Below are 16915 nucleotides of genomic sequence, written 5' to 3'. Positions count from 1 at the left end.
CTTAGACCTTATTTCTTTAAACCCTCTTCATAGTTCTGGAGGGATGGCTTCCTGTGAGTAATGTGGGCAGTTCCCACCATTTCTTTAGGAAAAAATGGTCAGGGGTGTTAAAAATAAGGAAATCATCTTTCTCCTCTACCGATCTAACCCCAGCATGTGATTCCAAGGAGTTCTTTGTTCAGCAGCTGAAAGTTGACATCACTTGCCAGGTGCAGACCTTTTAATCTAATGACACCATGCGTATGACCAGAAGTTGAACTTTTCTTCTTTCTAGGCAGGGTTGGTCCTCCCTGCACACATGGCTTCCACTGCCAGTCTTACCCAGGTCTCTGCTGCCTCTTGTGGCACTGCACCACAGAGACTTCTCCAGCAGCTAGCTCCTTAAACTCTCTCTGCTAAGAGCTGCTTTTCCTCCTGCCACCAGCATTGCTAACATATGCAAGCTCTAGGAAAGTTATCTTGGTAAGTGAAACACCCTTGGATCTGTGAGTTCTAATGGAATTGGTTGCTGGGGAAGGCAGTTTTCTCAAGAACTGTTCGAGGCAGAGACCTTAATGTTAATCTTTTTGTTTTTAATTTTATTCACATTATAATTTACCCATTTAACATGTACAGTCATTGTTTTATTTTATAGTCACAACCCGGGTTAGGCAGCGACTCTTAGATTAGACACCAAAGGCACAAAGTGACAAAGCAAAAGCAGGTCAAATTAAGAAATTTTGTGCTGCAAATGGTATGGTCAAGAAAGTGAAAAGAAAACTCACAGAATGGGCGGCAATATTTGCATATCATATATCTGATACAGAACCCCAGTGCAATACCACTTTACACCCACCAGCAGAACAGTAATCAAAAAGACAATAACAAGTGTTGGCAAGGACATGGAGAAATTAGAACTCTCATACATTGCTGGTAGGATTGTAACGTGGTACAGCCACTTTGGAAAATGATTCTGCAGTTCCTCAAATGTTAATACAAAGAGTTACCACAGACCCAGAAATTCTACTCCTAGGTATATGCCCAAAAGAATGAAAACACTGTCTACACAAAAACTTGTATACAAATATTCATAGCACATCATTCATAATAGCCAAAAAGTAGAAACAAGCCAAATTCCATGAATTGATAACTGAAGAATGAATGTATAGACTGAAGAAAGGATAAACAAAATGTGGTATAGCTATATATAATATTATCTAGCCATAAAAAGGAACAAAGGACTGATAAATACTACAACATGGGTGAACCTTGACAATTTTAACTGAAATAAGCCACATATTGTATGATTCCATTTATTGGAAAGGTCCAAAATAGGTACTGGGTTGGCCAGAAAGTTCATTTAGTTTTTTTCATGTGATGGCTCTAGTAGTGCTTAGTTATCTTTAACTTCACTGAAACTATTTTATTAGATTGCATTGTGACAGCTGTCATATCAGCTGTGCATTAAAAAAAACTTGTCAAAATTAGTGAAATTTTGTGCAGCCATTTTAATATTGAAGATAGAAGGGGATATGCAACATGGTGTGTTATGCTTTATTATTTCAAGAAAGATAAAATGCAACTGAAACGCAAAAAAACAACAGATTTGGGCAGTATATGGAGAAGGTTCTGTGACTGATCAAATGTGTGAAAAATGGTTTGTGAAGTTTCTTGGTACTATTGACATTCTGGCCAAATAATTCTTTGCTGTGGAGTTGTCTTATGCATCGGAAGGTGTTTAGCAGCAGCCCTGGCCTCCACCCACTAGAAGCCAATGGCAGGAGAGAGCCAACATACTCAAAATATCCAAATCAATAAAGTTATGGGTGAAAATGAATAATATGTCTTAGTTTATGGAAAAAACTAAATGGACTTTTTGGCCAACCCAATAGATTATTATATAGAGAGAAAGATTAGTGGTTGCTTGGGGCTGAGAAGAGGGTTAGAGGAGGAGTGAGGTTTGACCACTAAGAATATAGAGTACTGTTTAGGGTGCTCTTTCTTTGCCATGCGTGGTATTGCCTGCACTGCTATCCTTTCAGACATTGTCTCTGTTCAGTGAATGTGTGTGATTTTCTGTATGGCACAGGCCACTCAAAAACTCCTGCAAAATCTTTCTTTACTAAAGTCTGTGTTTCTCACTTAGTAAAGGCTGAAAGGCCAAGTCCAGTCTGTCTGAGAAGCTGATTGCCTCTGTCGCTACATTAGTGGCACTTGTGATTGGTACTTTGTAGGATAGGAACCTCAGAATGATCCTCTTCTAGAAAAGAAGGAAACAGTAATCCACAAGGTAAAGGGCAGGAAAAGAGGAAGTCACCTGCATAATGAGAAGCCGACTTTATCTGTTTTACTACTTTGATAAACAAAGACTGATTCTGGCCCATGAGCTGCTTTGCCCAAATGCCAGGGTCCCTGTGGGGAGTAGAACATCCATGTATTAGTTTTCTCAGCTGCCATAACAATACTATAGGCTAGGCAGCTTAAAAAACAAATTTATTTTCTTATAGTTATAGGTGCTAGAAGTCTTTAGATCAAGGTCCAGCAGGGTAAGTTTCTGGTGCAGATGCTTCCTGACTTACAGCCCGCCGGCCACCTTTTGGCTGTCCCTACATGGTGGAGAGAGAGATCAAGCAATCTTTCTATTATCTCTTCTTATTAGTACACTAATTATGTTGGATCAGTGCCCAACCCTTATGACCTCATTTAACCTTAATTACTTCAATAAAGGCCCTCTCTGCAAATACAGTCATACTGGAAATTATTGCTTCAACATATGGATTGGGAGGCTGAGGAACAAATATTGTAATTCACTGTGTATGATGCACACATTTTTACCCAAATTTTTTAGGGAAAAATAAGGATGTGCATTATACTTGGGTAGTACCTGAAATACCTTGTATCTGTTCTTGTGTTTTGTAATTATTTGTTACATAAAATTTTTATACCATAATATGTTCAAAAACAAATGCAAAAATTCTTCTAGAATACAAATAACAAGTATCTAAATATAAATAAATGAATGAATGAATGAATTATAAAATTAAAACAAAAGATTTTTTCCCCCTGAAAGTTTGAGCCAAAAACGTGGCAGCACATTATACATGACAAAATACGGTATTCGTAACAATTCAGTGGAATCTAATGGGGATGCCCTGAGATAGCCTGCCCCAGCCTCCTGGCCATGCAAGACTCCTTTCTGGTCTCTTCAGCTACTTTTTCTGAACTTTATTTTGTATCAGGCTAGTCAGGAACAAGGCACTTGGGTCCTACTTACAGTGTTCACCTTTTCTGACCCCGCCCTCTTTTGTAGGGGCAGGGTTTGGAGAGAATGGGTAGAAGGGACTTAAACTCACATTCTGCTCATTCATCTTCTGATATTAAAAAAATTGCCATTTCTTCCTTGCTGGAACACTCACATTTTATACTTCAGCACCAGATAGTTGCTTTTTGTCAGGTTTCGATCAGTAAAAATGAGAGAGCTACTGTCAGAATCTTTCAGGAGAAACCCCCTCACCGCCCCTGCACCCAGTGTTCAAAAGAGATGGTAGTAAATCCTTTTGGAGGTGATACCCGTGGGAAGGAAAGCCTGAAAAAAAGAGGCTCTTCCCTCATCCTTAAATCTGGTACCTTATCTTTCTTCCACTGAGAACTAGTCAGACATAAATCCCAGTTTAGGGCAGTGTGGAATCGTAACTTTGGTGAGCTCTAGTAGCCTCCAGACTTCCTGGGGAAGGAGAAACTAAGTATGTCAGCCACTGCAAAGGCATGTGTCACTCAGTGTGGGCTGACTTAACCTGGTTTCAGTGTTTTGTCATCTCTTTGCAATCTTAGAATATATTTCTATTTTAATAGTAAGAAGCGCCTTTTCTCAAATTTCTTGCTAAAGATCCTGAAGGGAGACAGCTAGCGTCAGGCTCTTTTTCTTACCTCCTAGGCCTAGTGCCCTGTACCTGGCATCTCCAGCAAGGAAAGTAAAGCAGAGATGTGTACTCCATGCCGTTTGTGGGGGCTGAGTTAGAGATTACTGACTGGGTTTAGGCTGTTGCACAACTCTCAGGTCTCCAAACAGTCCCTCAGCTTGCATGGTGGGAGACTTTAGCCTCTGCTGAGACCTGAAGCTCTGAGATGAGAATGTTATAGAGCAGGTTGGAGGGTGATTTTATCTTCATTCCAAATATATATTCTCCAACCCCCCCCCCAATATAAATTCCCAGAGTGGCAAATCTGTCATACGCTCCACCAAACAATATTAGCATATAAGCTCTGCAGCATAAAGCATGGGGCTCCTGACCTGTTTCCGTCGTATTTAATTTATTCATTCATTGAATATTTATTGGGCACCAGCTGTGTGCCAGGCATTATGCTAGGTGTTTGACGTTGCTTTGTTATATAAATGTTGCAAGAATCCTCTAGTATTTAGTCACTCTTTAGACAAACATTTATTGTACGCCTACAGTGTACTATTCCTAGGTACTGTGCTAAGTGCTAAGATAAGTATTATTATTTCCACTTTTTCCCCCTCTGATGAGATATATAGCTTCCCCCAAATCATTCAGAATAATAAGTGGTCAAAATAGGATTCCAAATTATGTTTTTGTGAAGTTTCTAGTTTATACTTTAATTAACTGTATTAGATTAAATGGCTTTGTAATTCTCCACAATCAGTAAGTTACAGTAAAAGAAAACATTGATTTCTATTTTGCTGCCACACACATTTTAGTAAACTTTTTATTTTGGAATAATTTTAGAATTACAGAAAAAAATGCAAAATATGTCTCTCAACCTAATTATTTCTTTTTTACATTACCATGGTACATTCATCAGCATTAAGAAACCGGCATTGAGCCCTGACTAGTGTGGCTCGGTGGACTGAGCGCCGAACCAAAGGAAACTGGCATTGATACATTACTATTAACTAAACTCCATATTTTATGTTTCATTTCACCAGTTTATCCACTCATGTCCTCTTTCTGCTCCAGGACACAGTTCAGGGTCATGGGTTTTAGGAGGCACACAAAAGAAGTGAGGTGCCCTTCCCATCAGAGCACACCAGGGGTGGCCTGACACCAGGTGACCAGATGTCACTGGGGGTGTTCTTCAGGGTTTTTCACTGTAAAGTTACTGTTTTTCCCTTTTGCTCCTCTATTCTTTGGAAATAAGTTACTAATCTAGGATACCCTCAGTGGGAATGGGAGCTAAACTCCACCTCCTAAGGAGGAAAGTATCTACACATATTTGAAATTGTTCTGTTAAAAAATTTTCTCTTCTCTCCATTTATTTAATAATTTTTATATCGATATGGAGTCATACTAAAGCCTTGATCTGAAACCTGTGTTTTTTCAGCTACACTAGACAAGAAATGACAAGGACCTATACCAAGGCATTGGTTTCAAAGAAATTTATTTACTTCAGATTTCAGAGATTTTTAAGAGGTTGATTTGGTAAGACTTGGTGATCCTTGAATGTGAGGGATAGTGTTTGAAAATGGCACCCAGATTTTGGGTTCAATGGCTGGAAATAAAATTTTGATTGGAAATATTGCCTAACATATGAAGATTAATTCTAGACTTCGATGAAGCTCAGCCTCTTGAGAGAATGTATTGAGCGTGCAGTCGGTTCCGCTTTCCTGGATGCCCTGTTCTCCTCCCAAGTCACGGTGGAGGGAACTGCTGCTCATTCTGACCGAAGCACCAGGGGCCCCCTAGTGGACGGCCTCCTGGGTCCCATTTCTTGTCTGAAGGGTGCTTGGTTTTGTTTTTTGTTTGGTTGTGAGGTTTTCTCTAGCTTATTTGCAAAGCAGAGATGCTTAATTCTATTGTCTCTAATAAATTATTAAACCCTTCCCCCTTCAGAGTTATCCGTTCACCCCCATGTGATCTCATGTTTAGTAAGAGGACAGCTCACCTGACAATCACTCCCATGCTCTAAACGAGAGAGTACGCAATACTTTTTAAAGCTCATTTATCCTTTTCTTGCATCTGGTGCTATCTGAATGTTAATTCTTTGTTTCAGAGCCATCATCAACCACTTTAACCCCAAAATTGAGTCCTATGCTGCTGTGAATCACATATCCCAATTGTCGGAGGAACAGGTAAGCCATCACTCTCCCCAGAGTGACCCTCCCCAGTGGCTAGAGTCGAGTAAGTTGCCCTCCATCTGGTAGCAGAAGGACTCTGTGACAGGGCTTCTAGCAGGAGTGGCAAAAGTCAGGCTGCTAAGAGGAATTAGTAAGGGCTTTATTGATAATACTTTAAATAGTAATGGCTTCCGTTTTTGTGCCGAATGAGAGGTTTGTTTAATTATATAGAAGATATGTAGGGGAAAATTTGGAGAATTCTTATTTTAGAGTGGGTGATAAAGCATTTCTGTGTTTTAATTTTAGGCAGAGAGTCATTTTGATTTTTGAAAGTAAGAAATGAAAACTTAGAAATGGATGAAACTGCCAATTAAAAAAACCCCAGAGTTCAGCTTAATTTAATGCTGTTTGCCTGTCAAAACACGAGCCCTTATTGGGGCAGATTTTCTTTGGTAATTGAGTTCTGTTTGCCTTGAGAAATTATTTCTGAGCAGGTGTTTCTATGTTGTGGACTGAGTTGGAGAAGCAGATAGTATTGTGTGTGTGTTTTTCCTGAGTCTGGCCTGATTTCCCCATCTCCCAAAGTGCCTGCACTCAGCTCTGTGTTATATAAAAGTAGAGATGGGACTTGAGTGCATGGCATGGGCTTGAACTTGATGTTTCAGAATGAGACTCTTGAGTCCTATTTTTAAAAGCACAAAATGAGGCATCCTAGTCACACAATCTCCTTTCTTTCCACTTTATTCTTTTTTTAAAATCCTCACTCAAGGATATGTTTATTGTTTGTTTTGTTTTGTTTTAGAGAGAGGGGGGGTTGGGAGGAGAGGGAGAAAGAGAAACATTGATGTGAGAGAGAAACATTGATCACTTGCTGCCTGTGTGAGCCCCGAGCGGGGATCAAACCCACAACCTAGTTATGTACCCTGCCTGGGACTGAACCCACAATGTTTTGGTGTATGGAACAATGCTCCCACCATCCGAGCCAGCCGGCCAGGGCCCTTCGCACTTTATCCGGAAGTTGGAGGGCCAGAGTATTCATGAAGTCATGAGAGTCCAGGTATATACGCTCCAAGCTAATTTTTAAAAGCCCACATACTCTCTGCACTGCATTTTTTGCCAGTGCATCAGTATAACCCTTCTGTGAGCCTCTTGCTAACGGGGCCAGCCAACTATGGCTCAGCATGCTTTCCAGTGTTCCCAAAAGCTGTTCCACTCTCCCAGTGAGGCACCAAGCAAGCCTTTTTGCTAACAGACAAGCTTCTCAGTATTCCCACCAGTGGCTCTTTCCTCAGCCAGATGGATAGGATTCTATTAGTATATCAGTTGTTCCTTTGACATAATTGTTCTCTTTTGTGAGGCCACCTGCGAGAATCCATTCACTTATTTAAACTGCCTTTATAAATGGCTTCGTTTTATTTTCCTTTTTTTCTGTTCTGCCTATGGAGCAGCCCTAAGTCCTCTTCTCTGATACCACTGCTCTCTGTGAGGTGCTTTGAAATGCTACTTTTTTCCTGATGGACCAATTCAGATCAATTTTACTATACCATTTTTATACAAAAGGATTCAGCATCATCCATGTTGTTCAGTGAGAAAAAGGGTGACTTTCCTACCACAGTGAGCTCTGGTTAGTCTAAATAGAATCTTTATTTTTTTAAAAAAAAGATACATTTTCCCTGTCAGCCATGTGCAGTATTCATCCCCCAGCAGCTTGGGAAGGTCAGGCTGAAATTCTTCTACAGCAGCCACAGACCAATAATAAAAATTTGTTCTGGCGCATGAGGCAATCTGGAAGAGAGTAATTAGCAAGCACATGTCCTCACCCTCCTCCACCTTCTTTCAAAGTTAAATGAAGTGATGAAAGTGCCTCTCAAAAAGAGTCCACAAACCAGAGATGAGGCAGTTTCTACAGAGAGGGAGAGTGCATTGTTCTCTTTGAGAATTGGGGAAGGGATAACAGCTCTCGAACATTGATTTAGTCAAGAAATGGTTACAGGCCTGCTGCATATAAGGTGCGGTGCTGAGGAGTGGGGATTGGTGGTGAGCAGTTGGAGTGTGGTGCTTGTTCTCATGCAGTTTTTGTATACTCGTTCCCTCTCTTAACAATCCTTTGCACTTGGCGAGTGGGGGAAGGGTGGTGATACTATTCTGGGACCCTTTGCAAAACTGCTCTCAAAATAGTTGTTGCTGACTTTGAAGGGCGCTGCATGACAGCTTAGGGTACACTTGATTTTATTCTCAGCACTATCAGATTGGAAGTATTTGACTGCCTTGTTAATCTCCAACATGTGTTTGAGTACTTCTCTCCCTTCACTTATGAACATCAGTGCTAATATCACTTAATGTTAAGTTAAGTATGTTCACAGCTTCCCAAAGAGCTGGCTTGGAGATGCAGTAGGGCCCTGCAGTTGTTAGCAGCAAATTAAGTAGAAAGAAAAAGTTAGAAATTTAATCCCCAAGTAGATTCTAATGGACTCCTAAAATAAAACCTAAATACCATGAATAAGCATTAACTGGAATTTATAGCACCTAGTAAATAGTGACAAGAGAGGGTTCTTTGCTAGATCCGCCTGCCCAGCCTGACACTTTTTTCTAGCAAGAGACTTGTTGAATTTTTAAGTTCTGACAACCCCTAGACACATTCCATCCTCCGTGTGAGGCATTTCAAGGTGATGCTTGTAAATCCGTTATTGCTTATTAAACCAAGTCCATTCTCTCACACGGGTTTTTCTTTTTCAGTTGTCTAGAAGATAGATGACATTTTTCTGTTACTTCTCATTGGCTTCATGGAGGGCAGAGCTTTTTAATCAGTTACTACCCTCAGCATGACTGAATGGTTTTGCATTTTCTAATGTAACAAACTGCATACATTTTAAAAATATTTTATACATTTATTTTTAGAGAAAGGGGAAGGGAAGAGGAGAGGGAGAGCAACATTGATTGGTTGCCTCTCTCACGCCCCCAACCAGGGACCTGGCCCACAGCCCAGGCATGTGCCCTGACTGGGAATCAAACCTGCCTCCCTTCAGTTTGTGGGCGACGCCCAACCCACTGAGCCACAGCAGGCAGGGCTGCATGCATGTTTATATTGTACACACAGGTGTCATTTGTCTGAGGTTGATAGTGAAACTTACTCATTTTGACTCCTTTCTTATGTGATAAATGTAAATTTACCATTTGGAACGTTTTTATTGTACAGTTCAATGGCATCAAGTACACTCACATTTTGTGCAACCATCACCACTGTCCATCTCCAGAACTTTTTCATCTTCCCAACCCAAAATCCTATACCTGTTAAACATTAACAACTACCCATTTCTTCTCCCCTCTAGCCCCTGGTAACTGCTGTTGTACTTTCTGTCTCTATGTACTTGATAATGCTAGGTGGCCCATATAAGTGGAATCATGCAATATTTCTCTTTTCGTATCTGGTTTATTTCACTTAGCATAATGCCTTCGAGGTTCAACTAAGTTGAAGCATGTACCAGAATTTCATTCCTCTTCAAGACTGAATAATATTGCATTGTGTGTGTGTGTGTGTGTGTGTGTGTGTATCTCAATATAGCACACCTTTTTATTGTTTATGCTGTTGCGGTTGTCCCTGCTTTTTCTCCCTTTGCCCACCTCCACCCAGCCCCACCTCTGCCCCTCTCTCAGTCAATCCCCATATCATCATTTTTGTCCATGGCCATGCAGAAATGTTCTTTGGCTAATCCCTTCACCATCTTTCATTCAGGCCCCACTGCCTCCCAGCAGCTGTCAGTCTGTGCATTGCATGTATACTTATGTTTCTATTTTGTTTACTAGTGTATTGTGTTCGTTAGATTCCATATATAAGTGAGATCATGTGGTATTTGTCTTCCACTGACTGGCTTATTTCACTTAGCATAACCTCCAGGTCTATCCATACTGTCACAAAAGATAAGAGGTTCCTTTTTTACTGCTGATAGTACTCCACTGTGTAATGTACCACAGCTTTTTTTATCCACTCACCTACCGATGGACACTTAGACTGTTTCCAGGTATTGGTTATAGTAAAGAGCACTGCTATGAACTTAGGGGTGCATATATTTTCTTGTAATGGTGTTTCAGGATTCTTGGGATATATTCTCAGAAGTGGAATCACTGGGTCAAAGGGGAGTTCCATTTTTTGTTTTTTCAGGAAACTCCATACTGTTCTCCACAATGGTTATACCAGTTTGCATTCCCACTAGCAGTGCACAAGGGTTCCCTTTTCTCCACATCCTCACCAACACTTGCCATACGTTGATTTACTGATGATAGCTATTCTGACAGGTGTGAGATGGTATTTCATTATGGTTTTAATTTGCATTTCTCTGATGATTAGTGATGTTGGACAGTTCTTCACATGTCTGTTGGCCATCTGTATGTCCTCTTTGGAGAAGAGGATATTCAAATCCTTTACCTGTTTTTTGATTGGATCGTTTTTCTTCCTAGTTGAGTTGTATTAGTTTTTTGTATATTTTGGAGATTAACCTCTTACTAGATGTGTCGTTGGCGAATATGTTCTCCAGTACAGCAGGTTTTCTTTCCATCCTGCTGATGGCTTCTTTAGCTGTGCAGAAGCTTTTTAATTTGTTGTAGGATCATGTTTTTTTCTCCTTTGTTTCCCTTCCCTAGGAGATATATCTGCACAAATATTGTTATGTGAGATATCTGAGATTTTACTGCCTATGTTTTCTTCCAGGGATTTTATGGTTTCATGGCTTCTGTTTAAGTCTTTTTCTTCTCTTTTTTAGTTTATTCTTGTGTGTGGTGTAAGCTGGTGGTCTAGTTCATTTTTTCACATGTACCAGTCTAGTTTTCCCAATGCCATTTATTGAAGAGACTATCTCACTATATAGCACATTTTGTTCATTCATTCATCCATCAGTGGACATTTAGGTTGTTTTCACCTTTTGGCTGTTGTGAAGACATCAATGCACTAACAGCTGTTTGAGTACCTGCTTTAAGTTCTTCTGTATATATGTTCAGGAATGAATTGCTGGATCAAATTGTAATTCTGTGTTTAAGTTTTTGAGAAGCTACCATACTGTTTCCTACAGTGGTTGTACCATTTTATATCCCAGTTTTTCTACATTCTTGCCAACACTTGTTTTATGTTTTTTTTGATATAGCCATCCTACTGGATGTGAAGTGGTATCTCATTGTGGTTTTGATTCACATTTCCCTAATTATTGTTGAAATTGAGTGTCTCTTCATGTGCTTATTGGCCATTTATCTGTCTTCTTTGGAGAAATGTCTATTCAAGCCCTTTGCCTATTTTTAAATTGGGTTATTTGGTTTTTTGTTCTTAAGTTTTAGGGGTTGTTTATATATTCTGAATATTAATTCCTCATTAGATATGCAATTTGCAAATATTTTCTCCCATTCCATGGGTTGCCTTTTTACTATGTTGACAGTGTCCCTTGATGCACAGAACTTTTAAATTTTTATGAAGTCCTGCTTGTCTATTTATTCTTTTGTTGCCTGTCCTTTTGGTGTCATGCCTGAGAAATCATTGCCAAATGCAGTGTCATGAAATTTTTCTCCTATGTTTTCATCTAAGAGTTGTATAGTTTTAGCTTTTACATTTCGATCTTTGATCTGTTTTGAGTTAATATTTGTATATGTTGTTTGGTAAGAGTATTTGACTTCTTGTTGTATTTTACATATCTTTATGAATAAAGATTATGGAAAAGATACAGCTTGTTTTTCCAAGTGAAACTACTCTCAGTTTATTCTCTATTGGGTTTACTTGACTCTAGTACATCTTGTAAAAATTGCCCTTTAGGCCCCTTACCCCCACTTAGCTGAGACTTACCTCCTTTTTCTCCCCAGTGTAGCTTGTTGCAAAGCACCTGTCCCTAGCTGGAGAATCATTTGGTAGCTTCTCCCCGCACCAGTGGCCTGCACCCTGATTTTCATTCTCCTAGGAGGATAACTGAGTCACACAACCTGTGTTTCCTAAATAAATCCCGGTGACCCTTTTGTCTGTACTAAATACATTTAGATGAAAAAGTATTTAAAAGAAGCTCTTGACTCCAGGCTAAGTCTTCAGTTTGGATGCTTTGAGCACATCTGTCTATCTAGATGATGCAGTGCTCCCTTCATAGAACTAGGCTGAAATGAAGGAGCTTCTCCCTATCCTGGCCTACCCTAAACTCTTATATACTCCTCCCTCTCCTTTATTCTTGCTTATTGAAGTAGGAAAAATACTTTATTGTTTTTGGCTGGATCATGTTAGGAATGGGTCCACAACTCAAGCGAAATCTTACAGAATAATATTAGCTCACGGTTTCTTAACCTAAGGTCCAAGAATAAGCTTTAGAGAATTATTATCCACTCTGAAATTGTGTGCAAAATTATGTATATGTCCTATTTTTTTCTTTTTTTTTTTTTCCTATTTTTTTCTTGATGAGGGTCCATCTTTCTAAAAATTTTCAACCAGTCTTTGACACTTCAAGCTGCCTTGAATAATATCTCACACTTTCCTTGCCCCCAAAGCTCTTAGGCCTTTGGAAATGTCCACTGAGAATCTTGAGCTCTTTTTAGGCTATTCACTATTTGTTTTGGTTTACAAATGTCATGACATATTGACTTATATCACCTCTAGTTTTCTTATAGGCAAGCATAGCAGAACTTTACAGAAGATTCTCCAGAGCACTGAATATCTAGAGTACATAGTGGCAATTTAGGATTTAAGTCAAAACCTCTGAGCACCCAATTCCTTAAACTTCCCATCACGTTCATGACCAGTTTTGTTCCTTTGAAATATCCCATTGGAAAGCAAGTAAATGACTGGCCCACTCTTGCTTTCTTCAGCCTTCATTCGGGACCAGTATTTTAGCTTTTAGTGCCTGCTGTGCGCTTCAGATTGTGCTAACCAGTTGAGGGATACAGAAGTGTGATAAAGGGCCTTTGTCCTCAGAGGATGGAATAAGTGCTAGAGAGGGCATAAGGCAACTTACTGTCAACAGCTAAGCAGTCCTAGCAGTGGGATCTGTGAGTTCCTGGTAGAGAAAGATCTCTGTAGGTTGTGGTGGTGAGGAAAGAGGAGAGAAGACTTGAGTTGGGACTTGAAAGAGAAGGGATAGGTATTGGATAGATAGAGAGGCATAGATTATAAAATGTACTGAGTCAGGACCTGAAAAGGACAGAAGGAATGGAGAGCAGTCCCAGAGTTTTCTGTAAGTCTTGTCCTCAGCTCACGGGTACCCAGAGGCTGGATGACTTAGAAATACAATTCAGTCACTTAAATGACCCATATGCTTCCATAATCCCTGGTGCTCTGACTCTCATCTCTGTCATAATTGCACTGCCTCTGATTCAGTTCACAAGTATGAGCCAGCCTCAATGCCAGGCTGTTATAAGGTTATAAGGGCTAACAGGCAAACCTATCATTTAAAAAATTTTTTGTAATAAACACATAACAAAATTTATCACTGTAACTATTTTTAAGTATACAGTGTAGTAATGTTAATATATGTACATTTTTGTGAAGTTTATGTCTAGAACTTTCTCATCTCACAATACTAAAGGTCTATTCATTGAACAACACCCTCCCTTCTGTCCCCCCACCCCCCACTCCCACCCCCAACCCCCACATCCACCTTTGGCAACAACTGGTCTACTTTGTTTCTAAGAATGAGCAAATCTGCCTTGAAACTGATGTTTCCTTCAACCAAGTGGCCTGCTAAAAATTTCTCTATGGACACATGTAGGAATTTTCTGGGATGATCAGAAGGCGGCCTGCTGGTGCCCCCATATGTCACAGACCATAGGACACTAACCCAGACTCCTAAATTTTGTGCATTAGGAATTTTTTGGAGTTTCAACTTCTGTTATTTCTGTAAGTCTCCATTCTCACTAGAGCTTTGAATTCTGGACTCAGAGGAGGCCTATATAATGTATGTTACAAGAGGTATCTTCAAAAATATTATAACAAAGCAGGGTATCATTCATTTGGGGACTAGGTTATAAAGTAAATTACGGAAACAAAAAAAGTGCTTTTCATCTTAATGAGTGAAGTGTGCATTGAAAGCTAAGTATTCCATCTGTTAGTAGTCTTTCTAAAGCATTTTGATTTTTCCCTGATCCTAAGAGCCACTACAAATAACTGCTGTGTTTACAAATCCTAATGAAACGTAGCTTTATCTTCTCTGAGAGAAGTGGGACGTGAATAAGAGGAGAGTCCTAGTTTGTGGGGCAAACGTTGTTAGGGGCCCTGGGTGGCACCCACTGCTTGGGAACATCCAGAGAAAGCCCAAAAAGATTTTAAGAGAAATATTCTAAGAGCTTCAAGGCTTATGAAAATGGAACCTGATATTTCAGCTTTAGAATTGTTGGACCTTCAGTGCTAATAAATGCGTAATGACTGGTAGAGGGGGTGAATGGCAGGAAGAGGGCTGATTTGTGGAGTTGTGTGTGAATGCCCCCACCACGGGTACCAATGTGAAGCAGAGTGGCTCTCGCAGTGCTTGAAAATGAAACACTCAGCTGTCACAGGCCAAGCGTGCATGACCCAGCTCCAGCACACCACTGGTGGTTGGGGAAGACTACGAGAAGGGGCTGTAAAGCTGTGAGTTGGGGCTTTCTGAGTAGGAGGTGACTATGGTTCACTTCCCCCATGGCAGCCACCTACATAAAGTTCTCCCCCAGGCAACTGAGGCCTCTGAGCAGCCCACTTGGATAGCCACTGTGATGTTTTCTTATGCTAGAACAAGGCCTTAACTGCGATGCAAGACAGCCTTGGCAGAGACATATGCTGGAGAGCTGAGATTTCAGACTCCCACAGTAGCCATCACTCAGTTTCCTGTACTTGGCATTGTATTTGTCTACAACAGCCTATGGTTTTACACGGCTTTCTCAGTAACCCTGAGTGATGGTTGCTGTGGGAACTCTTACTGAGTGTGGGCATGTGACATGGGGCTGGCTCTCTGACCCGGCCTTCCTGCGGGACTTTGCTTAGATTCTGGCATTTCAGTTGACCTGTTGGGCAGAAAAAAAAGTTTGATGTGAGTTCTTTATTCACCGGATCCACTGGAGCGGGAAGGCACAGAGTCAGAGCCACAGGGATTCTCATTTTTCTACAAGCTGCTGAACCTCAGAAATCAACTTTATGTTACACTGGGCATTTTGAGAAGTGTAACTTGCAAAATCTAAAAGGCTGCACACTGCATTTTAATCATTCTTTCAAAGACAACTATTTATTCCAGGAAAATCAAAATCAAACAGCAACAAAAAGTACTGAGTCACCACCTAACATCTGTTTACGCTTCATCGTAAAACACGAAGAATGTAGGACTCAGGAAGCCCTTGTTCCCTCCTATTTGCCCAGTTATAATTAGCAATATCATTGTTTCCATATTTTTCTAATAGTTGTTTTTTTTTTTTTAAGATTTTATTTATCTTTAGAGGGGAAGGGAAGGAGAGAGGGAGAGAAATATCAGTGTATGGTTGCGTCTCATGGGTCCCCTGCTGGGAACTGGCCCGCAACCTAGGCATGTGCCCTGACCGGGAATCTAACCTCAATCCTCTGGTTCGCAGGCCCATGCTCAATCCACTCAGCTACACTAGCTAGGGCTCTAGTAGTTGTTTTTATAACAGTAAATAATTTAATACTTTTGGCTTTGGCCAAGGGGCTCAGTTGGTTAGGGCATCATCCCCAGGCTGTGGGTTTGATCCCTGATCAGGTCACACACAAGAGTCAACCAGTGAATGAATAAATAAGGGAGACAACAAATAGCTCTCTCCCCTGGCGTTGCTCCCTCCCTTCCTCTCTCTCTAAAAATTAATACATAAAATAAAAAACCAATGTAATACTTGTACTTGCACACGCTCCTGTTCCCACTTTAATCCGTACACTCCTACTCCAGGGGGCTCTAGTTTTCCACCCAAACCTGACTCACCCCAGTTACTTCCGTTGTTTCTTGGATTCTGTTTTTCTAATTTCGTGGATCTATTTTTACTTTTTATTGGAGAATACCTGACCTAATACGAATTTTTGTACAAAGAATACATAATTGATAGGCTCTTATTTTTGTCTACATATTTGAAAAATATTTCTTTTTCCCACATAGTAAAATATTCAAATAAATATGAGATTTTAGATGTAATTAAAAACTTACTCTCACCACTCTGAATGTATTGCTCTGCTGTTATATCCAACTATGATGTCATTTTGCTTCTTTTATTTTTATTTTGAATTGGATTTATAGAGGTGCCTTTGGTTAACAAAACTATATAGGTCTCAGGTGTGTAATTCTATAACACATCATCTGTGTATTGTATTGTGTGAAGAGCTATGCATAATTTTTTTTAATTCTTATCCAAGGATATGCTTTACTAATTTGAGAGAGAAAAAGAAACACTGATGCGAGAGAGAAACATCAATTGGTTGCCTCCCACCAACACCCCAATATGTGCCCTGACCGAGAATTGAACCCACAACCTTTTGGTGCATGGAGTGGCTCCCCAACCAACTGAACTACTCAGCCAAGGCAGAATTTTAATTATTTTTAAAGTAGTAGTTCCATTTTGTTTTTAAAAGGCAAAATGAAGACTCTTAAAATTAATGTCCCAGAGCCAAGCTAGATGAATGCTGAGGTCGCTGGTGAAGAGCTCAGCTTATTATTGTTCTCTGCCTCTGTCAGCATTTTCTCCAACGAAGCACAGATTCTGAAATGCCCGTCACATAAACTGTTGGTCTTCCTCAGTCAGGCTTCATTGCCCAGTGAAGCATCATCGGCAGTGCATAGGAGGGATAGTGTTGCAGTTTACAGGGATTCCAGGAGTTACCAGCTTTTCAAAAGGTTCCAGGAGACAGAAGCCCTTGCTTTCCTGGTTTCACCTAAGAAAGAT

At 40.2% G+C, this 16915-nt stretch overlaps 1 protein-coding gene across 3 annotated transcripts in view; it reads left to right on the top strand.

Moving 5' to 3' along the window:
* ARMH3 (armadillo like helical domain containing 3) overlaps positions 1-16915 on the top strand; it is a 181564-nt gene that overhangs the window by 142908 nt on the left and 21741 nt on the right. For all 3 annotated transcript variants that reach the window (XM_037159420.2, XM_037159422.2, XM_037159421.2), the window contains exon 24: positions 5992-6070. In XM_037159420.2, the coding sequence (XP_037015315.1) occupies positions 5992-6070 (79 nt within the window). The remainder of the gene's footprint in view (positions 1-5991; positions 6071-16915) is intronic.

This window comes from Artibeus jamaicensis, unplaced genomic scaffold (assembly GCF_021234435.1).
Source record: "Artibeus jamaicensis isolate MK-2021 breed Jamaican fruit bat unplaced genomic scaffold, CSHL_Jam_final contig_490, whole genome shotgun sequence".
Taxonomy (NCBI): domain Eukaryota; kingdom Metazoa; phylum Chordata; class Mammalia; order Chiroptera; family Phyllostomidae; genus Artibeus; species Artibeus jamaicensis.
Note: the sequence above shows the minus strand (reverse complement) of the source record. Positions and strands in the feature narration are given on the sequence as shown.